General features: G+C 54.4%; 1 protein-coding gene across 1 annotated transcript in view; it reads left to right on the forward strand.

Moving 5' to 3' along the window:
• The first annotated feature begins 3225 nt into the window (after nucleotides 1-3225).
• ERBB2 (erb-b2 receptor tyrosine kinase 2) overlaps nucleotides 3226-26852 on the forward strand; it is a 37141-nt gene continuing 13514 nt past the window's right edge. Inside the window, exons 1-11 of the mRNA XM_054014175.1 lie at nucleotides 3226-3408; nucleotides 21014-21165; nucleotides 21525-21711; nucleotides 22504-22641; nucleotides 23193-23261; nucleotides 23804-23916; nucleotides 24202-24343; nucleotides 25123-25239; nucleotides 25489-25615; nucleotides 26299-26372; nucleotides 26727-26817. Coding sequence (XP_053870150.1) covers nucleotides 3321-3408; nucleotides 21014-21165; nucleotides 21525-21711; nucleotides 22504-22641; nucleotides 23193-23261; nucleotides 23804-23916; nucleotides 24202-24343; nucleotides 25123-25239; nucleotides 25489-25615; nucleotides 26299-26372; nucleotides 26727-26817 — 1298 coding nt within the window. The 5' untranslated portion in view covers nucleotides 3226-3320. The remainder of the gene's footprint in view (nucleotides 3409-21013; nucleotides 21166-21524; nucleotides 21712-22503; nucleotides 22642-23192; nucleotides 23262-23803; nucleotides 23917-24201; nucleotides 24344-25122; nucleotides 25240-25488; nucleotides 25616-26298; nucleotides 26373-26726; nucleotides 26818-26852) is intronic.

Below are 26852 nucleotides of genomic sequence, written 5' to 3' on the forward strand. Positions count from 1 at the left end.
CATCAGCCAAACCAAAACCTGGTTTAAATCAAAGCCAGCGCACCCACATGGCCTTTTGCACCAGTTTAGTTAAATCAGTTTAAAATCACACCTTCGGTTAAAACAGCAGCAACTTTCTCATACAGACAAGACCTCTATTAAACACGTGCAAATCTGAGTGTAAACAAGGCTCACACAAGGTAATGCTTTAATGCCAAATTGGCAGAGGGTTTGATTTGGAAATATCCAGGCCAAAAGGAACTCCAGTTCCTCCACCCTATCCCCCAAGACCCCTTCAAAACAAGGCCACTCTCTCACTGCCCAATAGTTCCAGGGCAGTGCTCGCCTAACTTAGTTCTATCTTGCAGAGTAGATGAGATCACAGTGTTTGCAAATTCTGTCCCTGAATTAGGGTACAGCTTTCAGCTGGCTTGGCCCTATCTACACTTCAAGATGCAAATATGTTGTAACCATCCTTGTAATGTGACAAGGCCCCCTGGGACCCTCTTCTTTTTTCTCTCTTGCCTGCACTCTCTCAACCCTTGGACCTGTCTCTGTCTGTCCCTGCCCACTTTCACACACATCCCAACTACAACACAATTGCACGGATTGTAAAGTGGTGCCTGGCTATTATCAGGTGCAGATTACAGGGAACACGAGCAATAAACTCGTTTTCCTGCCTTCTTTTTCCCTCCCATTTTCAAACGGCTGCAGGAAAGGGAGAAAAACAATAACAACAACAGATGGATTTTTTTTTTTTTTTTGGCTGTGTGGAAGGCTCAGCAGAAGCGTGAATGGAGTTCATTCTCTAAGAGCCCTTCCTGCTTCCAAGATTTTCTTCCCCAGGGTCTAATCTCTCAGGCTAACTCCTCCCCCAAACCACCCTCTCCTCTGAGACAGAACTGTGGCAGCCCATTATAGCCCTGATGAGGACTTCCAGCCACGCGAGGAAATGAATGGAGGACTGCCAAATATAGGAAGTTCTGCCTATTAGTCTTCTGAGGCTGGGAACAGGAATCAAGCACTAACTTCCTAGCAGTGGGATCCTGCCAGAAGTGCCAATACCTGCTCAGATTCAGATCGCACATGCTATCCAGAGATACATATACTCCTGGACACAATCCAACTGCCCCACTCTGGCATCTCCACTTAGGATATTAACAAGCAGACTCCCCACCCTGCACTGTTGGTTTAAGATATTGACTAGAAATTCTCTCTTGTACTCAAAATATTGACCTCTGTTTAGAATCCAGAAAACGACAAAGAAAACTAGTTTCTTCTTAACAAGATACTTTCTCCTTCTCCAGGGCCTTTAATTCAGGGGCCTCAAGCTTTCAGAGCAATAAGTCTTGCAACCTCCCTTATTTAAGTGTTATTAAGCTATTTTACAGCAGGGGAAAGTGAGAGAAGTAACCTGCCCGAGGTTACACAGCTGGGTTAGTGGCAGATCTAGGAACTAAACCTAGGTATCCTCTTTCCCAGACGCAGATCACTAGACCAACTTCTCTTTACTTATGATAGTGACTAATTAGTCCCTTCCTCTTGGGATAGGTTCAGATCTAGCTCCAGGTGAACAGTGAATGGAAATTATCGCCATCCGATGGCTGTTTGGTGGCTTGTGTGAATGAATTTGGGGGCCTCAGCTAGGGATTATCTGAGAAAGAGGGTGTTTGTGGAAAATTGTAATGAAAACCATTTTTTTTTCCATTTAACTTTTTCATGGTAAATTTAATCTATTTGGTAAAAAAACAAAAACACTTTTTTATTTGGAAATGCCACCATGGTGCCTCATGGGAGTTGTGATTTGCGTGCCTCATGCTCCCCTTTTGCTCTGCGGGCTAGACTTCATGGCTGGACTACATCTCCCATGTGGCCTACATTTCCCATGATGCATCACGGTCTCCTCTCCTGATCCACTGAGAGATGGGGTGGGTCCAAACCAAACTGTGCTGTGGTTCCCTGATGGATGGTGTGGCATTTTGAGGGAATCGTCCGCCTTCTGTATGAGGCAAGGATTCCCTCCCAGAGAAGATTTGAATTGACAACATCTCCTGCAGTGATGCTCTCCCAAGTTCCACCCTCAAACCAAATTCTCCTCATAGCTAAGTTCATGGAGGACAAATCCATTAATGGCTATTAGCCAAGATGGTCAGGGACATAACCCCATGCTCCAGGTGCCCCTAAACCTCTGACTGATAGAAGCTGGGACTGGACAACAGGGATAGCTCACTCAAAATTGCCCTGTTCTGTTCATTCCCTCTGAAGCATCTGAAACTGGCCACTGTCAGAGACAGGATAGTGTGTTAGATGGACCATTGGTCTGACCCAGCATGGCCATTGTTATGTTCTTTCTCTCATAAACCAAACTCCAGTCACTTTACTTCCAGCTCTGCATAGTCTCACCGTCTCTCTCCTTTCTCACATACCTAGATCAGCAGCAAAATGGTTAACAATGTTCACATGAAGTTATCATTAATGATCATTAGTTTTCAGAGTTAAAGGACATGGTTGAGGACAGTTCACGCTATTGTTTCAGGCTGTCCACAGACTCAGATACAGATCACTGTGGCTGGGTACTCTGAGCTCAGCACCCTTATAAAGATGAGCAGGAGGCCAGAATTTCCAGGAGGGTTCTACCCCCACAATCAGGGCAGCTTTTCAAGGCAGGTGAGCCTCTACTTTGGCACAGAAAGATGCGGTCGGCTATTCAAACTGCACAGCACCCAACCACTCCTGCTGAAAGCCCTCTTGAAAACCCACCTGCTTGTTTAGGCACCTGGAGAGTTGCACCCTTTTGGAGATTTGTCCCTAAATCCCAGAACCCCTGGGTAGCGGCTAATGCCCACCTCCCAATTCCCTTGATCTGGAGGGAGTTTCCCTGCTATGGAGTGGTTCTTAGAGCAGTTTGCAAGCCTGCCTTCTCCTAGGAGAGATTTTCCAATGTGTACCCCTCAATCAACCCTTTTATTTTTTTGCTCTCGTCCTTTTTTTTGACATCTCCATTTACTCGGATCGGTCCCAGAGCAGCCCAGGCGGAGACCAAACAAAAAGAGGCCAAGAGGAAAAGTGAAATCCGAATGACCCTGCAGCAACAGGACAGCGAGAAGTGCTTTCCCAGGAGGCACACAATGGTCTTGGCATGCCACAAGGAGTGAGACTGCCTAGCCACTCCCAAGGGAGTTGGAATCCAGCTCGGGGGCGCGCGGCACGTCCCCGCCTCCCAGAGGAGGAAGTGCTGTGCACGAATAAAGTTGTGGATCTGGGAGTGCAAAGGAAGGGAAACCCACCCAAACTTTCTGGGAAGACCTCTCTCTGCAAGAAGCCATGGGTTGCTGTCTGCAATGAAAAAGATGATCCTTCCCAGCAACTGGTGCTTCTGCCTGGGGCTGTTTTTAGCCTCTTTCTTGCCAGGCTGTTGGAGCACAGAAGGTGGGTCAGATTTGAAAAAGAGAGAGACAGAAAAGCAAGCTTGTGTGGGACGTTAGGAAAGAGAAACTTCAGATCAGGGAGAGAGATCTTAGGATGTGGGCGAAGAAAACTCCAAACAAGCACACACAGCCCCGGAAAAGAAAGGGGGGAGGGGGTGCAAACCCAAAAAAAAACTTTGTCTGAAGTTTTGTGTAACTTGCATAAAGAAAGAGAGCTGACCTAGTTTAACAATCTTAGTGTCGTTACTCAAAGATCTACCGAGAACGCAGAAATTAATCATTCCACCCAGCAGAATGAGGGGTGAGGGGGAGTGGGGAGGGGAGTTTGTTAATTACTTTCGCGAGCATGACATTGACTGGGTCCCATGAGTCCTGGTTTAGCAAGGATTTAGCAAGGAGCTTTCAGAGCAGGGCTGCCACTTCAGTGGGGAGCGTGTTTCTAGATGATGTCGTTTTGTGTTGTTTTAGACACGCAGGGAAAGGGACCTTTCCCAGGGACCATTACACCATCCAGACGTGACTAGAGAGGCAGAGAACTGCGGTTGCATCAGGAGCGTAGGGAGGGGGAGACTTGGCTGTTTTTTAAAATGGTTTCTTTCATTCCCTGTTCTCGTTGTTGCTGTTACAAGGAAAGAGTGGGTTTCAAACATAGGGTCCATGGAGTTTGCTTAATAGTACAAAAGCAATCAAAGGCAGACACTGAAGTTGCCTGCAGAGATCTGGAGTGAGTTGTATATCTAAGCATGGCGTTGTAAGGGAACAGAGTTACCCATCTGATTGTTATGTACAGTAGTAGATGGCTGGATCAGACTTTACTCACTCTGAGGTGTTGGATGAACTCTACGGGCTGAATTTTTCTCTTATTTGCGTTTTGCTCTGTGTGCGAAATCACCTCTGAGGATGAATTTGAGTCCAGTAATAGTTTACCTGGGCAATTATTTTATAGCTCACTCACAAATTAAATAGTCTGGAAAGGAATTTATGTTACGAATTTCAGAGGCTAGGATTCTAACCAATTTTTGTGATGGGGCTGGTTGAAGTGAATGCTTGTTTGGCGTGTTTCAAAATGTACAATGAGGAAATAAGTGAGGCCAAAAAGATTTTAGCCTTTTTGATTTATGCAGAAGGCAAGTTTATTGAAAATGTTACCACCTCATCCATCTTGTCTGCTGTTTACAGTGTCGAGCTGTTTATTGTATTTGAATCCTGGGGGGAGAGGGGGTGCAGCTTTATTGATGCAGTTACATTTTGTAGTTCATTGACTGTTGGGCAAGAGGACAGACAGGAAATTCTAGGTGCTGATTCCCAAGGGAGTTATCCAGTATGTCAGATTTAGGTAAATAATCCATAGCACCTTATGCACAAACCCAAATATTTACTAACTAGTAGTGTTTGTTTTCTGATGTCTTAGCTGAGTATGAATTGGACCTGCAAATTGGGCAGGTCTATGTTAAACCCATATCTAGGCCCTAGGGTCCCTGTAATACACTATATTTAGTGATAAGAGCTCCTGGGTAATGTGGCCCTCTGAGAACAGTATCTTATAAAGGACCTCTCATCCTGAAGTGCTTCAGAGACTTTACATATACAGGAGTAACTTCACTCACAAGATGAGATGCAGCCAGTTCTGGGGTGGAACACATCAGCTGCCTAATGGCACAGAGCAATACTATCCAACAGTTTGAGGGAGAAAGTGAAGGGGGAAACTCCTTCTGTTGAATCTGCAGGAGTGAAGGGGGATGTAGGGTGGCAGAATGTATTTACTCAGATTGGAATTGGCAAAGACAGCCAGATTAACCCCCCCTACTCCCAAGGGGAGAAAATCCCACAGGATCTTTAATTACTTTAGTTGATATTTGAGCCAAAAAACAGCACCAGTGTCCCCCTTACTGCCATGGTGGGACATTGGTTCAGAAAGATCATAATCTACTGACTTGGGAGCACTGCTTGGGTTTTCCTGTGGGCTTGTGTGTATCTGTCTGTCCCATATACATTCCATCTAGACCCAACCCTGCTAAGATGGTGAGATCCAAGCAGCAAGTGGGCACTGAATTCTGAAGCGCCTTTTCCAGTTCACATGCCAATAAGGTGCTTTGTGTTTGTCGGTATCAGAATATCTGAAAAAATGTTGAAGTTAATTGTTCTCCCTAATTTCCCAGGAGAGAGAACCTGTTCCCGGGAATGGGGACATCCTGGCAGGGCCTGAGTAACAATGTTCCAAAATAAATAGTGATGACACCCCGACATTAAAAAGAGTCACTGGGGATTGTTCACTTCTATATCCTAGTTTTGGGCTGCAGGGCCTTACAGGTGTGCATGCCCCAATCCCGCAAACACAGAAGCCCGTGCATAACTCGACACACATGTGCCTTCCCATTAACGTCAATGGGATGATTCATGTAGGTCAAGTTACACACATGCTCGAGTGTTTGCAGGACTGTCGCCTGTCAGGACTTGGTCCACTGGGTTACAGAGTCACTGTTGGTTACGGTAGAATTACCTTTGGACACTAAGAGAACCTGAGTCTGATAACATTTAGGGCACAAGGTCAGGCCCGTCTGTTTACACAATGGGTGATTTGCAAGGTTTATGTGCAGCTTTTCCCTGGGGTGAGTCTGTGTGTGTTGTTTGCGGATGTTTTGCGCGTGATCCTGGAATCGGTGCATCTAAAAATCTAACTAAATTAACTATCTCCACCGTACTGGTCAAGCTATGGAATCGTCCAGGTTAGCAGTGGGCAAAGCCCTGTTAAATCGCATCCTCCCCGCAGGATTGTTCCGTGGATCTGTTCTCCCTGCTTATGCAGTCCTCCAGGTTTAAGCATCTGTAGAGATGGAGCATCCAGACTCTTCCTTAAGATCCGGTTCCACAGCCTAATGGATCCCTCCATTAGGAATCTTTCCCCGTAGAGTCATCTCTTCAATCTGTTGCTTTTTACAGATTCAGACTAACACGGCTACCCCTCTGATACTCTTCAATTCACTCTCTCCAGATGCTGCTTAGATTTTTTTTTTTTTTAAATGGTGGCTGTTATTTTAATGTAGATAATAAATAATAGCACCTCCAGGCCCCACCTGAGATCAGGACCCCGTTGTGCTTGGCGAGGCATAGCCCTAGAGTAAGACACAATCCCTGACCGAAGGGCTGATGCCAGGGATCACAGAGTGTGCTCTGCTTTGTACCCCTCTGCAGACCTCTAGTGATAGGCCCATTTCACTCGAGGCGAAGTCCTGCGCCTGTGCCACTGGGTCCCGGGGTGATAGCACCCCTGTTTCTCCCCAGGGCTCCTGGAGCAGGAGGCTTCTCTCTCAGGAGCTGTGTAACCAGATCATGTTTGCAGCCACACAGTTCAGCCTTTTCAAAACAAAGTATTACAGTATTTATTACTCAACAGGAACACAGTAGGGAGAGAATTGGGTTAAAACAACAAAGGCCAACACGCATGAACCTTACCTCCACTTCGTTCTTTCCTTGAAGGTTTGGGCAAGTTGCACTCAGCCCAGACACCCCTCCACCTGGCCTGGGAGAGCCAGACAGCTCACTCAGCATCCTCTCTGTGCATCTCTGTCAGAGATTCACCTCCTGCTCCTGCTGCCCACTCACCACCCTTCCTCTCTAGGCGGGGGGATTTTAATGGTTTAGCGTCCCTTTGATCCTAGGCTTGGACCTGGGAAAAATAAACCTGCTAGCCGAGCTGGAGACAGGCAGATGGGCATTTCCCAATTAATAACGCCCCCATTTCCCCTGTCCCCACCATTGCTCCCTGGAAGACCCTTGGTATTCTCTCTGGAGGTACCTTCTCTCCATCATTGTTTAGTTTCCTGTCTGTTTCCCTTCCTCTGATTTAATGCCATGCGATCAGGGAAGATAATATTAAGCAGGTAAACTGAGGCACGCATAATTATTAATAGAAACAATTCAGGAATCTCCCATGATCTCCACAGCGGGTCAATAGAATATAGAGGCTTTCATAGCTAAGTGGCCTGTTTGAATCCAGTCCAGGCCAGTAGCAGTTACAATCTGATGGCTTTTTCAGTGGCAAATGTGTGATGAGTTTGTGACACCTCAGTCCAGTTTGCAGTGGAGAAGTGTTAGCAGGGATTGAAAGCTAGACTCCCTGCTCTGCTGAAGAATTGTTCCCTCCAGGTCAGGTTTGAGAGTTGTTAGCAGAGTTTGATGCATGTTTGTGTGGGGAGCTCTCCCCACTGCTGCCCTGCTCTGTGGTTAAACAGAGGCTTTCTGTCTCCCAGGTTTTTAAACAGGTTCTGTGCACACGAGGCATTTAACAGCAGGATAAACAAGAGGCCCTTAGCCTCCCAGCGAAATGTCCAGTGCTGACTGAATGAGGAGCCTTTAATGATTGATAATTGACTAACCTTGCTGGGCGCCTGGGCGGTCTCACATTCCTATGCAACTTTAACAACCTGCACCCAACCCTCCTCCTTTGGCACCCGGCTCCCTTCAGATTCACTGCCAGGGGCGCAAAGCACAGCTGGGGAGACAGGAGACCGCCCCATCCCCCCACCTCCACCACTGCCCTCAGGCCAGCCTGGTGAAGCGGGAGGTAGCAGAGAAGGAGGGCGGGGAAAGGGACAATCTTCCTGTAATGGATGCCTGGATCTCAGCTTGGGACCTGGTCAAGGACGTTGCATCTCAGGCTGTGTAGGTGGGATGCACTCTCCCCGGAGTGCTCATTCTACTTCTCCGTCCCCTGGTATGTGGGAGCATAGTCAGAGCATTGATTCCACCTCCTGAAACAGCAGGATACATCCCCCCCTCCCCTCAGAGAGGACAGAGCAAGTAGGACAGGGCTCGGCATCTTCCTTTTCTAGTTTAACTGCTGGCTGGCCAGCCCTGGAGGCCAACACTTCTTGCCCTATCCCCAGAACGAGGACAGCCCAGAACCAGCAGGGCGCCCTTTCCACGCCTACTCCCTACACAGCATCCTCTCAACCTGTCTTGTGCCTGACCCGCAAGGGGAATCTGGTCTCTCCACCTGCTTAGTCCTTGGCGGAGGCTACCAATAAAGGGATCCGCAGGTGCCGAGTGTGATGTTTCTCTGTGCTGTTCGGTTTCTTCAGTCCAGAAGCTGAGACTATCCTAAGAGAGTCAGGCACTCAGTGCCCACTGAATTTCCCTTAGGAAATGCCTCCCTCCCATAGGCTCCTTTGAACAACCCGCCCCTGGTTAACAAATGGCTGTAGAGGCAGGATGGGCCCAGCGGGTAGGCCACTAGCCCAGGATTTAGGAGACTCGGGTTTAAGTCCCTGCTCTGTCACTGCACCCTGCATGACCCTGGGCAAGTCAGTTAACCTCTCCATGCCTTAGTTTCCCCATCTGCACAGTGGGGATAAGTACCTTGCCTCATGTGGCTGTGTGAGGATAAATGCAAAGATTGTGAGGTGTTCAGATGGGGTTCCTACCGGCAGATAAATAGAGTCAAAGGCACATTACAGTGTACAAATCGTGTGGCTGGGCTATTGATTTTATATGGATCCGGACGGAGATAAAAGCTGCCCTCTCTTATTCTTAGGAGCACATGCAACAGCTTTGAAAAGAGAGGCCATGAAACTAAAGCCAGCCACTACCCCACCAGCAGTCCCCCCACAAACCTCAGCTCCCTTTCCAGCATGGCACTGACCCTCTTCCAAAAGGCAGAGTAAACCGACAGGCCTTGCCTCATGCCAGGAAGGTCAACAGACCCTGCGGGGAGGGAAAGGAGAGGATTGGAGATGGGAGGGTGAGACTTGGAAGCCAAAGCTCATGGATTTTGGAAGCCCGATTCCATTTAATTGTTATTGGGCATCCAAATTCAGCTTTGGGAAACCTCCCCTGTAAAATGTACTCGTGCTCCTGGGGCCAGGTGTTGTTTGGTAAAAGGCCAGCAGCTCCCACTGAACCCTTGTGAAAATCTGGCCCTGGCTACAGGTGCTGGGCCCTTCTGGCCTTTGCCCCACCGAAAGCCCCACCTCAGCTGCCACAGTTCATTGTTCTCTGGAATCCTACACCAATCTCTTGATTATCAGGTGGATTTAGACCTTGAGCTTTGGCTGCAGGTGATAGCTTCTTTTTGCTTTCTTGCCGTCTCTGGGAGATGGGACCCTTCCCCTCGAATGATTCCCCTTTACATACTCTGTCCTGCTTTATGCACTGGGCACGCGCTTGGATCTGTTCTGGTCAAACGATGGTCCCCAGGACTGTTTGGTTGGCTCCCAGAATCCTCTAGGAAACAACACATACCTTCGAGAGCTCCACCTCCCTCTGCATAGCACCCGTGCTGCTCGAAGGGGAGAAATCCAAAAGGGAGTCCCACATCATGCTGCCCTCCGTGCGCTCAGTGGCGGGGTTGGGAAACTGGGGAACCCATGTGATGGTGCAGGGCTGAGCCAGGAAGCTCACAAGGACAGATCAGCTCAGCCCTGGCATTAATGATTCTCTTTCCCTCTGGGGGATTCCTCTCTGTGCTAGCCTAGCATGAAATACAAATCTGCCCTGGCCCAGTTTGTTCCGACGGTGACCTTTAAACTCCTGCCACAGCAGGGATCCCCCACACTTGGTCCTCTCCTGAGCCTCTCTGAGTCCCAGCAGCAGCTGTTAAATGCCTGCTGGGCCCTGGGAAGTGCAGCCAGTGGGGAGGGGCAGGGGCTGGGTAAGGAATGGATGGGGACAGGAAATGGGGGGGCCCAGCTAATGGGGCTGGAGATACCTATATCGATGGATATGTGTTTCATGCAGTGGTTCCACAGAGCGGCAGCCACCCTGGGGAGGGCTAGAGGGACTGAACCGAAGGGGTCGGACACCCTTCGGCTCACCAGAGTCCAGTCGCTGCTCCCATCGGAGTCAGGTACTGCCCCAGAGCGCTGGCAGGGCAAGGTGACGTTAGCAGCTGCACTCTGGCAGGCCGGAGGGGATGGCAGTGACGCCGCAGAGGTTGGCGGGAGGAAGGGGCAGAGGACACCGAGGAAGCTGAGACCAGGTTTAGCATGAGAGAAAGCTGCAGACAATGACATCCAGTTTAGGAGCCCGGGAGCTGGACAGCAGGTTGGAGCCCCCCAAGGGGATCAAGGAGACGGCTCCAAACTCAGCCCCTGGCTCAGCCCCTTTGTGCCAGGCCCGAACTCCTCACCTTTTGACATTTAGCACAAACCTTTGCTGCCCATTTCCCGGGACAAGGGACCGCTCAGGAGAAGACTGCGCAGACAGGTCCTGTGACCCAGAGCAGGCGGGAGGCGGCTGGCTTTACGCACGAGGCATGCCGTTGCTGGGCAGCTGCTTGGCCCCAGGCGAGCTGTCAGTCAGGCCGCATGGGGAGCCATCTGTTTGCTGTCCCAGCCCACAGGCCGAAGGCTGGGGAGGGTTGGTAATTTACTACTGCGGAGGTGGGGTAGGAACAAGGAGAGTTAGGAACCTCTCCCTGAAGTAACAGTGTGTCTGTGACAAAGAGAGAGGAGGCAAAACGGATCAGGTGTTTCCAACCTGGATTTAAAGTCCCCAAGCCTGCAGGCTTCCCAGCCCAGCCCAGGACAAATCCCTTATCCCTGCTGCTCAGTCACGTAGCCGACGCTGCCCGAGCTTTTCAGGAATCTGACAAATGGAATCCCGGCTCCCGTGATCTGTGGCGAGCAGCCAGTGAGCTTCTGCTGTAGGGTCACCGGGCCAAATGCCAGCACTGCTCTCCGGGGTGCATGACAAGGCAGTTTGCTTTTACTTGAGGGACTTGGGGGGCACAGAGTGAACCTCAAAGGCTCAACAGCTGCTGCCCCTTTCCTTCCTGCCCACCCCCACCTCAGTAGCTGACAGAGAAATGTTTGCTCTCCCTCCTATTTTTTCCCATAATTCTGCATCCTTGAGAACAGCAGAATTAAACAAATCTACAAGGCTAATGAATGGGAGGTGAGAGCAAGGGGGGCTGGGGAGTGAGTCCGGACTCCTGGGTTCTGTTCCCAGGTCTGGGAGAGGGAAGTGTTTCCTACTGATTAGAGTGGGGCACTGGGCATCAGAACTCCTGGGTTCTATTTCTGGCTCTCCCCATGACCTGTTGTGTGACTTTGGGTCAGTCAGGTCATCATTCTGTGCCTCAGTTTCCCTACCTGCCAAATGGTATAACTTCCTTATTCAGGACTTGACGACCCCCTGCTGCGCATATCTTAATTTAAGCTTAAATTCGTTAAAATGGGGATAATCAGCCTGGCGTCTGGGAGTGTGGACAAAGTTTGTTCATGTGCACGGGGCTTTGATCTGTACACATGAAAGGCAAAGGGACATGAATATAAAATTCCCCAGTGATCAGTCCTGGGGCTCGATACTCCAGCTGGTGGAAAGACTGGGGGGAGGGCAGGGGATACCAACCAAGCTGATTGAAGGGAAAGGACCAGGCTTGGGCGAACTAGTCTCTGTCCCTCAGTTTTCACTCCCTGCTCTTCCCATCCGATCCCCTGGATTTGCCAGCCTAGATGCTCTCCTGGGGAATCAGGCATGCGTCCATTTTACCTATGCAAAGTCACCACTTGCCTACACAGTCCAGACTGGGTGGGGTTAGGGGCGGGGTACTGTTTACAGACCCACTGGTGCAACAATAGATGTGGGGGGGGAGGGATGCTGGGCTAGCTGCAAACCACCCCCCAGGAGACCAAGGGGGACAGATCCTGAGTGAAGACCCTCTGGATAACAGAGGTAGCACAAGGGCAGTGCGGTCCAGGGGTTATTGATTCCCAGCCATCTTGCTTCGGAGGCACAGTAGCCCCGTCTCTCGTGGCTGGGAATGGCCCAGGCTGTTTGCTGGCTGTTAATTTGAATCTGCCCTCTGCCCAAGCACCAGATACGAGCTCCAGAGTCAGGCCTCCCATTCAGCTGGGCCACATAGGCCTGAGGCCTACCACCGCCAGTTGCTAGGAGACTGGCTACCGACATCCAGAGAATGCCTGGCTGCCGGGAGTTGACTTTATTATAGGCCCTCGCGGGCCATTGTCCCCTGTAGAGACCCCGCTGCGGACTGAATGCTGGGAATGAGATGTCCTTAGCACGCCTGCCTCTTTGGGGGGGCGGATGGGAGAAGCCGAGGAGGAATGGCGCGGTAGTGCCACCCCTCCACCATTGTGGGGGCCAATGGCGAGGGTTGTCAGTTTTGGTTGGATGTATTCCTGGAGATTTCATCACGACTTAATCTTTAATTCCTGGAGACTCCAGGTCAACCCTCCCAAGGATATCCAGCAACTCAGCTGCTTCTCCAAGGGGAGACGCATGCCCCCAAAGGAGTTTTTCCTCTGTACTATCCTGATGGGCCACCCACCCGGCTGAGCCTAAGGGAAGACCCTGTTCCTCCAGTGCGTTCGGGTAGCCCATTGGTCAGTGCGTAGTACAGCCCCTCCCCGTGCCTGATCCACTGAGGATCTGTCTTGCTCAGACTTAGCTCTGGAGGTTCCCCAGGTCAATCGGCGGGGTGTTGGCCAAGATGGCGGCTGTCATAGAAGTGGGACCATATCCTGGATTTGAGCTGGAAGTATGGCGGGGGTCAGGCTCAGAGGGGGACCAGTAACACGCATGCACCTGTGGGTTACACCAGCATCTCTATGGGAATTGGGTCTCTCAGACCCCATCCCTTCAGGAATGCTCCTCTCATAGATATTTACCCATCAAGCCCCAGTCTGGACAAGGAGGAAGATCTCCATGCTGCTTCCTCCCTTGAGATCACCATCCTCTGATTACTCAGCCCCTCCCCTCTCTAAGATCTGATCCTTTCTCCAGTTCCTTGGGCAGAGTTCCCCCAAGTCCCCGAAGGGACTTGTCTGTCTGTCTGCAGCCCAGCAATGCAGGGCAGTTGCCTCTTGCTCTAGGGATGGTGCCCATCTTGGCCAACACACTGGGATTGAACTGGTGGCCTCCACTAGTGCATTGTGCTGCCCCATGGACCAGATGTGTCTAGGAAAACATCCCACATTCCAGGACTTCAAACGGGACTTGGCTCTGAGTTTCTGGTGCCTTATTGTCTGTGTGTTTGTTGTATGCAGGCCCTGGCTCATCTTTAAGAAGTAAAATGCTGAATATTTCTTATCCTGTTGCAGCTATTTTACCCCAGTTTGGTTTTGATCACTTATAAATGTTGGGGCCCAAAATGGACATGGTGAAGAATCTTGGCTTGCCCCCAGGTGGCACGCACTGCCCTGGGCAAGCAGAGTCAGGGCGATGGCCTGTCGAGCCCCCAGGCCTTCCCTGGCGGCCTGCGCCACCCTGGGCGAGCCGACAGCAGGCAGCTCGCAGCGTATGGTGACAGCTGCAGCAGTTCCAGGAGGCAGGGCTGGGGGAAGGCTGCGTCAGGGCAGGCGAGGCGGAGGTGTGTCAGGGCGGGGAAGCTTGGCTCCACAACATTGCGTCAGTCCTTTGCCTTTTTAAACACGCCCAACCTGAAAAAGCTGTTCCGTCAAAAACTGCAACAGCCCGGGGGTGACCTGCCGCCGCCGTCAATCGGGAGACAGGGTGAGGCAGAGCCTTGGCCGTACTGCTCTGCGAGGAGTCTGTGGTAGCGATTGGGGCCTCAGGTGGGAGCACTTGTGTCCCTGAGCCACCAGGTCCTGTGTTTCTGTCCCAATCCAGGGATTAGCATTGTCTAGAAATCGCCCTGCTCTAGCTCAGCCCCAAGGTATGGGCTGGAGGCAGGAATTGCCAGGGCCAGTTTTCTGCAGGGGGTCAGGATGGGCCCTTCTGGTTTTAAACTCTGTGAATCTGCCCAAACCAAAGGGGCACCAAGGCCTCTGGTATCCTACGGCCACAGCTCAGCAGAAGGAATGAAGAGCCCCAGCCTAGAGACTTATCTCCAGGTTGACCGTTCACGGGCGGCCCAGATGCAACAGACACCCTCCTGGCTGACACAATGGGGACTGAACTGGAAACCGCCCGCCCTAAAAACAGGAGTTGCTACAGCTAAAGCTAAAGATTCATAGCTGTCTAGGGGGAGGTTGTAACAACTCATCTCATATCACTCAGAACTCCCTCAGGCATGAGTTGCTTAGGCAGAAACTGGGGTACAAGGGTCTCCCCTGTTCCCAGAGCGTCCCAGCAGGGAAAGCCACAGGTGGGGTTTCAGGGAGGGATAAAGACACACCCCTGTTTCTCTCCCTAAATGATCGACTGAATAGCTTAAAATATTGGCCTCCATGCGCAGCACGCCTTAAACCTGGGCCCAGAGCTGACCCCTTCCTAGGCTGCAGCCCTGTCTGGCGAGGGGAATGTTTTGTCTTAGGATAAATGCTAACAAGGGGGTAACTAGTAATTGCAGTGGTGTGTTAACGCTAGACAGCCTGTTGGCCTTCATATCTTCCCCCCATCAACCCCAAGAACCAGACTGACTTGCTGCTACCGACGTTGCTCAGCACAGCGGGTGCAGAGACAGAGATGCTGGGGCGAGCACATTAATGGCCTAAGGGCTGTTTGCTGACCCCAGTGCAATGAGTTTGTTGGGTCTCCGCTGAGTTCCTATCAGGCAAACATCCACCTCACACACAACCCACCATTTGGGATTAATTGACCTATGGCGTCTGTTACTGGAGCTCCTCACAGTCTTTTAATGTATTTGTCCTCACACCCCCGTGAGGCAAGGCCGTGCTATTATTCCCATTTTATAGATGGGGAAATGGAGGCAAGGAGAGGCTAAGTGACTTGCCCATGGTGACATAGGGAATCGAGGCCTGATCTCCTGAGGCCCAGACTAGAATCCTAACCACAGCATCAAGTTTCCCCTCATTTCATACAGTGGTGATAGAGATTGTCCCAACGTCCTTCGTCTTCCAACTCCCCTCCTCCAGTGATCAGCGCAACCTCAGCTGGGGATGTCGGGCAACCGGGTGGGTGTGTATTGAAAGCTGATGTGTATGCTCAGTGACCCGAACCAGAACTCACAACCCTTTGGGGTCTGATCCTTATGGTTTGGGCCCATCTCTGACATTGCCATTCCTCGGAGAAGCAACTGTTACTAGTTTTGTTTGTCTGGGGTGGGCTCTGACCAGCAGCTCTCTTCACAATTGGGTCTTTTTTTTCACCCCACTTGGACTCTAGGAGAAAATCCCGCATCCCTCTAGCTCCCCCAGCCCTCTCACTGCACACTTAGCGCCAGCCACTGACACAGGGATTTGAGAGCCACCTGTGACATCAGAGTGAGCCACGGGAATGAGTGTTTCTATGCTCTGAGGGACTGTGGGTGTCCCTCTCTGGATGTGATTAGAAATGGAGCCCTCGCGTGCCCCTCCGGTCCGGTGGCATCCTCCGGAACTGCCTGGGTTTTTTAAACCTGCGTCTGCTGGCTGGGCTTGAGTTACAAAACCCATGTCTCTGATTTCATGAGCTGCAGTTGGACAGAACTTGGGTTTAACTGCTTCAGTGCCTGGCGTGTGTGTGTGGGGCCAGGAGTTAAGAGGGATTTGTGCAAAAATAATGTACCTCTGATACTGCACCGGGCATGACTGCCCCTCCAGCGATGTGTGCTGCAATGCCCCATCCGCCAATGGCCCTCCATGCACAGCTTCCTCTCCAGTGCCGCAGCATGCCTGCCTGGGGGAAAACGTGCTCCTCCATATCTTCCCCTTGCACCCCAACAAAGTGCAGCCGTTGCAATGGAGCACTGGCTATTTAGCAGAACTCTGGCAGCAAGGGGGTTAAAGTTACGTGGGCCGCTGCCTGTCTGCATTCACCCAGGTATCTGCACTTGTGTTGGAAAGAGAGGGGCCATAGGAACCATTCTACTGCCAACCTCCTCCCTCACGGACCAGGTTTGGAAGCCCTTCAGAAGCTCTGATAAATGCTTCAAAGTTTGGATACTTCTCCAAACACTCCAGGCTTGTGTCTGCAAAATCCAGGTGGAGACTAGGTAGGACAGATTCTGCACCAATTTTGGTTCCTATCAGGCGACACTCTCCTGCCTCCCAGTATTTCAATGGCATGAGCTTGGAGACAGCCTGGAAGCAGGTGGAGAGCGAACACAACGGCCTCCCAAAGCGTTTCAACTTCCGTGGGAAGTTGGGGGTTCAGTTTGAGTCAGTGCGCCCGGTGGTTTCAATCCACATACAAGCCCCACCCTTGATTATCCAACTCCAACCAACCATCAGCATGGCTGTAATGATTGTTTATCAGGAGGCTTGCGGAGTCAATTTCCCGCCAAGGAGGCTTATCTGATCAAATGCCAGAGCGCCAGTGGCAGCGATCCCAGCTGGTGGGAGCCAGCCGCCTTTTCTCCCTGCCGGATGGCTGATCATGGCATTGCTTTCCCTGGGTGTCTGTCTGCAGGGAAGGACCGTGGGAGGGGAATACAGTACATGCAGCGCAAGGTGCTCTTCCTTTCTGCTGGCCAATCAAAAAATGAGGTCTTGGATCACCTGCCCTAAGATGTGTTTTATAAGTGGCGTTTCATTTGCTGGGTGCGCATTGGGGATCCAATAGGGGCAATGCTATGGGGGGATGTTGGGTGAGGCAGCCAAAGCCAGCGTGAGAGTTCTCTTCCCACTGGCATGTGGTCAGGTTTGTAGATGCAGCACCCTTGACTGGCGTTCGTTCTGCCCATGCCAACGCATCTTATGCTTGTAGGTGTAACCCATGCCCACGCGGTGTGATGCTCTGTCTCCCTCTAGTGGTGGCTGGGCAGGCAGACGCTCAAGCTAAGATCGGGCGGTCCCTCATCTGATCCCCGCAGCCGACAAACCACCGACGGGGATTGTGTTACATAGAACTGCAGCTCCCTGAACAAGTGTGAACAATAGGCCAGGACCCGTGCGCCAGAGGCTTGGAATTGGAGTCTGTATCCAGATCCCAGTTTTTCCCATGTTTGAGTTTTGGTAATAGAGAGAGGGGCTAGTTATTTAGTTAGGATCTGAAACCCCGCCCCAAAAGCGGGGTACCTTGAATTGGCAGGGCGTGGGGGCGCTGTTTAGTTCCATCTTTAGACTGTGAGCTCTCTGGGGAAGGGACTTTCTCTTGCTCTGTCTGTGCAGCACCTCGCACGATGGGGCCCTGATCTCGGCTGAGGCGTTACCCCAGTCTCACTGTTGAACCCCAAGCTGGTTTTGATGGTCTTGTTCTGACTCTGACTGAACCTCCTGCAGTAAGGGAAACTCACGGGGCTGATAAGTGTGTTCCCGGGCAAACAAGAGGTTTGCAAAAACACTTGTGAGTCCAGACTCCTCGTTTGACTGGGATTGCACGGTGCACTGATCGCAGAGTTGTGAGTAGAGCCAGGAAATCCTGTGCAAAGGCTCCTGCCACTCACCGGACTCTGCTGTCAACCCATCTTAGTCCCACCGGTCATGCAAGCCCTGTAGAGCCAGAATCATGTGTTGGTTTTCCAACGACCTCCAGCCGCCTGGAGCAACTGCCCCACAGCAGCGCTGTGCTTTTATCCCGGTTTGGAGTGTAGATATGAACAGGGAACAAAGTGGAGGTGCAGGGTTCCTACCCTGGGCTCTTCTGGAGCCTGTTTCACCCCAAAAGACCTAGCTCCAAACCAGCTAACCTTGGAGGTACAGTGCCATAGGAGTAACACTCTCCAGTCCCTTCAGACATTCCGCTCAGCGCAACACCCACGAGGACTGGATAGTCGGGCCTGTTCGGAATAGCTTGCTTGTTTGTCATTCTGTCTCTTTCCTTTCTCCCCCCTTCCTTCTGGGGGGCTCTTCTAGGGAGCACAGGATAGGAACTTACTCAGAATTGGAAGGCGGTTTGCTAAGGCCTTTTAGTTTGAACGCGTGCACACGCTTGGTCACACCTGCTGCTCTGGAGACCAAGCCAGAAGGAAGTGGAGATGCTGCGTGGGTTGGTGTTATTGTGTGTTTCTTCTCTCACGGGGCTGATTTCCTAGCCCAGCCCCAGCCAGCTCCACCCCAGCCCCGCTCCAGAGCAGACAGCAAAGCCGAGAGCTTTGAAGCCAGCGTAACTGGGTTACGTAATGCCCGGGGCCCTTGGAAACCTGGCTGGCATCCAGGTCGCAGCGGTTCGGGGTGCCCACCCCATGCTGGCTGTGTGAATCAGGACTATTCCGTTTGGGGCAGCCGGGATTTTAGGAAACGTGGCGCAGGGGTGCCGAGCTGATGCCAATCCAGGGGTATGTGCACCTGTCCCTTAGCTGCGATTGAGGGATAGCAATAGTGTGGCGCAACCCATCCTAACCTCCGCTTACCATCCTGGGGGGGGACCCCATGGCATATAAACAAGGCGCATGACAGGAGCCAGGGATGGATACTCTGGGGTCGGAGGGGACGGATCTAAACCAAGTGGTTCCCTGTGCCCCTGGGAGGAGCCATGGAGGCCTATCAGATGCTCTGTCCTCAGTTACCCTCAGCGGAGCAAAGGGCTCATGCCCACCGGTGATTCAAGCAGCAACATGGAAACATCCCCCCAGAAACAAACCCCCCACCCCGCCCCAGCCTGGGAAAGTGAAACTGACTTATCTGCCTGGACAGGCCCAGCAGGGCCAGGAGCAAAAGAGCAAGGCCAGCGGACAAGCAGCGTGGCTGGGGAACGGGAACTAGGGTTCTTTGAACCGAACACTTCAGTCTGACTCGCCTGGGAGGCTGTTCGGACCAGTGAAGGGGGCAGGGGGGAATGAGACAGGACTCCTGGGAAGGGCGGGGTGTTAGTGGTTGGAGCTGGGGACTCGGAGGCCGGCTTTCTGGCTCTGAGAAGGGCGTGTGATCTCCTTGCTAAAGCACAGGAGTGGGAACCAGGGCTCCTGAGTTTCTGTTCTCCAGCTGACTGGGTGACTTGGGGCGAGTGCCGAATTTCTCCCTCTGTGAAGTGGGGCGGACGGGACTCCCCTGCCCAGGGAGGGAGGAGAGTCACCCAGCGTTCCTGACCGGTGGGAAGGCTTTGTGCGGAAGGCGCTTTGAGGGCATCCAGATAAAACTCTCCCTGCTGGAGTTCCATGTTGACAGCTTCTGTCTAATTAATTGACAGGAGCCTTTTGTTAGCTGATCACAATGGTGGGGGTGAGAGGTCCTGACACGCAGAAGCCATCAATCCATTTGGCCTCCCACTGGGGCCTCCCCCACGCAGGAGGAGCTTTTATCTGAGGCAGTGAGGGGGCTGAGAACGGGGGCTGGGACCAAACAAATTGCTCATTTACAGGGTTGTGGCTAAACCCCATTGTTCTGCCTTGTGGTGGGGAGAAGTCATACAGGAAGCCCATAGGAAGCTGTTGAAAGCCCTCCCGAGATAAATGGATGTTACTTTAGTCCATGGCATTTCCTGTGGAAAGTGACACTTCCTAAACACGTCCGGCGTCCAGACCGTGTGGGGAGTGAGTCCGTGACCGGAGGGTATTAACGCCAGCCTCACTACGCTTCCAGAAGTTGGGGGCGGGGGGAAATCCTGAACAGTCCCCACAGCTGAGGGGGTTTAAACTTGGCTTGGATACGGAGCCTCAGTAGCCAACCGGGTGGGCGTCTCTGCCTCTCTGTCGGATTTCTAGAGTTCAGCAGGGTTTGTCACAAACACGGGCACCGCGCACGGCTGTGCGACACTCCTCACAATCCTCCTGCAACTTCGAACCTGCTCTGCATCTGCTCCAACCACTTCAAGATAAAAATAAACCCGGCACTTTGCCCGGATGCTCCATTGCACCGATTCCCATCGGACCCTTCCTCTCTGCCTGGCACAAGACCCACGCACCATCAACTGTTTCTCGAATCTCTGCTTTAAACCCAGCTTGACCCTGGCAAACGCTAGCAAAAGGATTTTTTTGGGGGGGTGCTTGTAAATTCCTTTTTTGTAATCTCTCCCTCGGAGTTTCTGCAAGGCTTTAGACAGCCGCTGCCTGATTTACAACCACTCAGCAGTGGTTGGGTGTATGGGCAACCTTTGAAATGGATAAAGGGAACCTGCCTACGATGGGCAGAGTCTGCCCAAAGGGGGCTTCAGGAGGCAATAGAGAAGTCTGGGGATTTGCAGGCGGCTGTGTTTAAAAACCCCACTCCAGGCGCTTTTACCTGTTGAGACCTGAGTTCAGGGCCCTGTGTTTTCCTTGCAGCCACTGATGCGTAATAATCCCCTGGGGGTTTCTTCTGTGTATTTACGGTAGCATCTAGGGGGCGTAGCTGATTGGGGCTGAAGTGGCAGGTGCTGCTCCCACATGTGCCAATGGAATCCCAGCCCCAGGAATTTACGATCTAACTAGACCAGCCGGGAAGGCGCATTGCTCCCATTTTACAGGTGGGGAACTGAGGCCCAGAGGCACCACAATGGCTGGACTTGCTACAGAGCTCAGCAAGCCCTTTGGAAAACCTGCCCTTCTTTAGGTACCTAAATGGCAACTGAGCTCCACTGCAAATCTGGCCCCATAGGCGTGAGAACTAGGGGCCAGGCCCCGCTTCGTCCTTCTTGCCCTGCAGAAGGGCCAAGCGCCTGCTAGCTCTCCAGTCACAGCTCTGTGCCTGGGGGAAATGCCTGCAGAGTAAGGGGCGGGTGGGGGCTGGGCCCCGTTTAGCTGAACGCCCACAGCTGGGGTGGAGCAGCCTTTGGAGAAACGGTGCCGAGCATCTCTCCGAATGGCATCCATCGTCTCTGCCCTGTCCAGAGCTCTGACCACCACCCTTGCCCAGCCTCATCGGCTCTTTCTTTCCACCCCCCTGCAGTCTGCACGGGCACTGACATGAAGCTGCTGCATCCCTCCAGCCCAGAAAACCACTACGCCACCCTCAGCCGCCTCTACCAGAACTGCCAGGTGGTGCAGGGCAACCTGGAGATCACCTACCTGGGGCCAGACGCCGACATGTCCTTCCTCAAGGTGAGCAACTCGGCGGGGATGGGGGGAACCCTGACCCTGAACTCAGCATCCTCCCTTCCCACGTCATGCAGTGGGACGGGTAGATCTCCGGCTCTTCCCACAGAAAGTCTTCTCCATCTTCCCAGTGCTTGCTGCGTTCCCCTGGGCGCTCTGACCCCAGGAAAGTGGCTGAGCCTGAAGCGGGCTCTGCCAAGGTTGGCCTGTAGTTGTGGGCAGAGACGTGGGTGTTGCCTGTTAGCTCAGGCAGTAGCAGCTCCTGTGTTTAGCTCCAGGGCTCATAGGTTCTGCTCCCACTGACGGCCCAGCCTCAGCCGGATGGGTGCCCAGCTTCCCCCTGACCCTGCTCTCTGCCCCTCTAGGATATCAAGGAGGTCCAGGGCTACGTGCTGATTGCGCAGAACCAAGTGAGCCGCGTGCAGCTGGAGAACCTCCGCATCATCCGGGGCACCCAGCTCTACGAGGAGAAATACGCGCTGGCCGTTCTCGCCAACGCCGACCCCACCGGGACGGTGGGGCTGCAGGAGCTGGGCATGAGGCATCTGACAGGTGGGGAGGCTGGCCCCGGAGCCAATTGGGGGGCCCGGGCTCATCCCAGTGAACACTCGGAATTAGGGGGGATGCACCAGGGACCTCTTTAGAAGAGCTGATTGTCACTGGACCACTGTGCCAGAGCAAAGCAGTGGCCCGTCTAGTGCAATATCTCTACTTTGTTGGACCGGTGATCCCCGTAGCCTGGTATCCAGGCCTCCATGGCTCCATCCCCCTCACTGCACCAGATCAGATCCCTGGTCCATGTGGTCTGGCATCCCCCTCACTGCACCGGATCAGACTAGTGCCTGGTAATCCTGATCTCCCTGCCACACCAGTTCAGACCAGTAGGCCCAACCAGTCACACATCCCCCTTTCTCTGAGCGTGGCCAGTACCAGATACACAAGGCTCCTAGTGATGCAGTAGCCCAGCACTGGGGTTGGTGGGGGGAGATTCTTCCTGGCCCCCCTTAGAGCTGACTGATGCCCTGGAGCGTGAGGATCGACAGCCCTCGCCGGTCGTGCTGCTGCAGATGTAGCTGTCAAGGTCAAAGGCCTTTCTGAGCATCCCTCAGCGCTTTGCCTGGCTAATGTCATTTCAAATAAGCTTGCGGCCCCCTCGACTGGGGGCTGGATTCCTCAGCCGCCAGGAGAATGTCACGTGGCTGGGTCATGGGGGAGCACCAGGGATCGCCGGGCTGGGACATCTGCTGGCCCGTGTCTCCCAGTCTCCCTCACTGGCCGCGCGGGTGGGAAGCCCGTAGCTGTCCCTTCTGCTCTGCTTACTGTCCTGTTCTCCCCCCACTCCAGAGATCCTGAAGGGCGGGGTGCACATCGAGGGCAACCCCCAGCTGTGTTTCCAGGAGACCATCCTGTGGGGCGACATCTTCCACAAACACAACGACCTGGCCCAGCACCAGCAGATCAACAGCAGCAGGGAGAGGACGTGTACGTGCCCGGGTGGGGTCTCTCCGCGTGCGACCCGGCTCCCAGGGAGGGAGGGACCGTCCGCCTCCTTGGCGGGACTGACAAGATGTCAGATCTGGCCTGTCCCATCTAGTGCCGGCCCGCGGGCGAGTCCGTTGGGCTCCGGCTCTGGAGAGGAGATGTGGGACTGTCCTGTGCCGGATGCCAGGGGTGGGGCCTGGTACAAGGGGCGGAGCCTCTACACCCTTCAGGAACCAAGCCTGCCCCTTCCCCTCCCCCCAAGCCTGGCACACCCCAATAGACTGGTTTATGACTCTCCCAGGCTTGACACTCAGCCACTCCCGCATCTGCCCCACAGTCCTTTGCTCCAGACTGGCTGTCCAAGGGGGACAGGGGTGTGGTGCCTCAAGCCAGTCGTGGAGCGAGGGTGGTGGGGAATAGCAGCTGCTGCAGGGGCCTCCACCCCGGCTGGCTGCTCGAGGAGCCTGGGGAGGGGGTTTCCATGGGCAGGGGGGCGAGGCAGAGTCTCGGGCCTCCTCTAACGGCTTCGGTCTTCTCTCCATCCTGCCCAGGTGCTGACTGCCGACGCTTCTGTTCCCAAGGGCACTGCTGGGGGGAAGGGCCGCAGTACTGCCAGACACGTGAGCACCGGGCACGGGGGGGGAGTGCTGGACTCAGGTTTCTGCCCATGACCTGCAGGGGCACAAGGGGCCCTCCATGCAGATAGGGCCCGGACCCTGCAAGCCCACTGCTGTGTCGCCGGGAGGTGAAGCGAGCGTGTTGGTGCCCAGAAGAACTGTGTGGCTTTCTAACCGCCCGAGCAAGGGGTGGGGCAGGTGCCGGGGGAGGATGGCAGAGGTGTGGCTGGGCGGATGGTGGAGATGCACGTTGGGGAAACGCAGGCTGTGGCTGGGGGGGTGGGGAAAGGAGGCACAGACATTGGAGTGGGGCGGGATGAGGGGGAAATGGATCCATTGAACAGGGGAGATTTCAGGAAGCGCAGAGCCCCTGCCCTGGGAAAACCCCTGCGTGCTGGGGTGGGGGCAGTTGTTTGCTGTGGCCATCTGGGTTCCTGGCTCCGACAGTTCCCAGCAGAGCTCCCCAGATGCCAAGTGCCTGTCACGCGGCAATAGCCAAACCTCCAGCTCCTCATGGTTCCTCCCCACTTCTCTCTCTGCCCCAGTGACCCAAAGCATCTGCGACGGGTGCCCCAGGTGCAAGGGCACGAAGCCCACGGACTGCTGCCATGAGCAGTGCGCGGCGGGCTGCACTGGGCCCAAGCACTCGGACTGCCTGGTGAGCGCCAGTGGGTGTGAGCGTGGCCAGGGGGTCAGCACAGTGGATGGGGTGGGGCAAGGGGTTGGGGTGGGGGTTAGCGTGGTGGGAATGGGAGGGTGGCAGGTGGGGGCATGGAGGGGGTAGGCACGGTGGGGATGGCTGGATCGGTGCAGTGAGGCTCACGTGGGGGATGGAATGGGGAGGTTGGTTGGAGCTGGTGGAGTTGGCATAGAGAGGGTTAGGGATTGGTGCGGAGGGGTGTCCTAGCTGCTCACTCTCTGGGCTGGCTCGCTCCCCCCCCAGGCCTGCCTGCACGTCAACCGCAGCGGGATCTGCGAGCTGCACTGCCCGCCCCTCTTCATCTACAACTCGGACATCTTCCAGTCGGTGCCCAACCGGGACGGGCGCTACACCTTCGGAGCCAGCTGTGTCAGGAAGTGCCCCTGTAAGCGCCCCTTCCTCCGGGGAGATCCCGGGGGGTGGGCTCTGTGGGGTGTCCCACTTCCTGCCAGCTGTGTATGTTGGGCTTTGGTCTTGCACCCCAGCCCTGTGGAGAGACCCCCAGAGCAACCCCCCCAGGGCAACCCCCCAGGGCTCCGTTTGCAAAGTGCCCCCTGCTGGCAGGGCAGGACGGTCGGAGGGGCTTCTATTGACGTTTGCCTGGCGCTTCCCAAAGTCGGGTCTGGCTCCTAGGGGGCCACAAACTCCCAGAGCTCCAAGGCCCATAGCACTCCCCCCACACACTCCAAAAACCCCACCACACACCATGCAATTCCCGTTAACTGGGCAGCCACATTGCAAACTAAGCCCTTCGTGTTGGAATGCAGCAGCCGAGGGGCTAATGGGGAGGGAGCTGAAGCAATGGGGCTTTGTCCTTAGCTGCAGGCGGTGGGGGTGGGGCCATTTTCCCTCCCCCCACCCAGGGTCAGAGTCTGGGGTCCAAGCTTTGTGACCAAAGTGAAGCCCCCAGATCGGACCCGGGCTCTGTGTGAGCTGGGCAGACTCGTGTATCTCGTCACTGTAGCCTCTGGGTGCCTCCCGCTCCTCGGTGCCATTTATCCCCCCAGCGAATAGAGACCGAACCCCAGAGGGGTGAAGGGATTTGCCCAAGGTCCCACAGGCAGTCGGTGGCAGAGCAGGGAATCGACGGCACGTCTCCTGAGTCACAGGCTAATGCCTTAACCACGGGGCCATCTTTCCGCTCCATGTCTCCCCTTCCCACAGACAATTACCTGGCCACGGAGGTGGGCTCCTGCACGCTGGTGTGTCCCCAGGACAACCAGGAGGTGAGCACGGACAGCGTGCAGAAGTGCGAGAAGTGCAGCAAGCCCTGCCCGGAAGGTAACGTTCCCCCATCCCCTGTGCCCTGCCCTGGGGAGCCCCTCTCCTCTCCCGGAGGGACCAGGGGAGGCACGTCCAGCAGTGTGGGATTCTCTGGATTTGAGGAGAGGGAGCCGCATGAAGGTCTGGGGGGCTGGAAGGGTGTCTCTGTACTGATGCTCGATGGGTGGAATGGAAGCACATGGGTGGTCGGCGCAGGGTTATTCCACACCAGGGTTCCCTCTCAGCCCCTGCCCTGCTCTCTCCTAGGCTGCTACGGGCTGGGTGTGGATTTCTTGAAGGGCGTCCGAGCCGTCAACGCCTCCAACATCCAGCACTTTGCCCACTGCACCAAGATCTTTGGCAGCCTGGCCTTCCTGCCCGAGACCTTCATGGGGTGAGTAGCGGTGCCCGGTGCCCCCATCTCCGCTGCCCGTTGTCCAGCCCAGGCAAGCTCAGCACAGCTCCTGCTGGCTCGCCCCGGGGGAGCTACTGGCCCTGTGGGTGGGGGGGCCCAGCTCTGGACTCAGATGTCCTGGGTGAAGGAGGTGCATGTGTGGCATGTCGGAGCACTGTGTGGTGGCACCAGGAGCTGGCTAACTCCTGCTCAGCTATCTGGCCACCAGGGGAGTCTCTGCTCCAAAGCCCAAGCCCTTAATGCATGAGCCAAAGGGGAATCGCCATTAGCAGTGTAGGGCCTATGCCACACGGTTGAATGGTTCTGATTCTCTCCAGGAGGGGGCAGCAGTGCACACACCAGCCAGTCCATTACAGTCCTGTCTAGATCGGGCCTTTTTGGAAACTGATACCTCCCTTGGGCCTTAGTCGTGCAGGCCCGAGGCGAGTGTGCATGTGAGCGGGTCACGGGGCGTGAAGCGGGTGTGAGCGGGGGCTTCCCCCCGGAGCGTCCATTTACTCTTCCAAAATCTCCATCTGGGCCTTGCAGAGATTGTAGCCCATCAGGCCGGGCAGCACCTGCGACTGCACGGCCGCAGGGCAGCCACTGCCTCCCGTGTCCGTGGTCCCAAGGCCTTACGCCTCTAAGGATCCCCCTCCCCGACCGTGTTCCTTCTCCAACAGGGATCCCGCCACCAACACTGCCCCCTTGGAGCCAGAGCAGCTCAAGAGCTTCAGGAGCCTGGAGGAGCTGACAGGTGGGTGAGGGACTGCTCAGCGCCCGGGTTCGCTCATCCCCGTGTGCCCACCGAGAGCGGGATGCAGCCTCCATCTGTGATGTGCCAACGACTCCTGTTTCCATGTCGCTCGCTGGCAAAGTCGCTGGATGGGGCTCAGCAGCCCCCCAGGGTGGGGCTTTGGCTAAAGGTCACACACTCCTGCCCTGGAAATTTAAGCCACCTTGTTTAGCCTGGGGGGGACACGCCAGAGGAGGCGGGCCTGGGCCCTGCACCTGTCAGTCACCGAGGAGTTTGGGAGTCCGACCCACCACCAGCTGGTGGGAGGCCGCTGCTCGCATGAATAAGGACGCGCCTTCCTGCTCCATTTCGCAGGCTTCTTATACATCGAGTCCTGGCCAGAGACCTTCCCAGACCTGAGCATCTTCGAGAACCTCCGGATCATCCGAGGCCGAGTGCTTCACAAGTGAGCGTGCGCAGGCAGGGACGCGGGGTGGGGAG

Source organism: Malaclemys terrapin, chromosome 25 (assembly GCF_027887155.1).
Source record: "Malaclemys terrapin pileata isolate rMalTer1 chromosome 25, rMalTer1.hap1, whole genome shotgun sequence".
In the NCBI taxonomy this organism is placed as follows: Eukaryota; Metazoa; Chordata; order Testudines; family Emydidae; genus Malaclemys; species Malaclemys terrapin.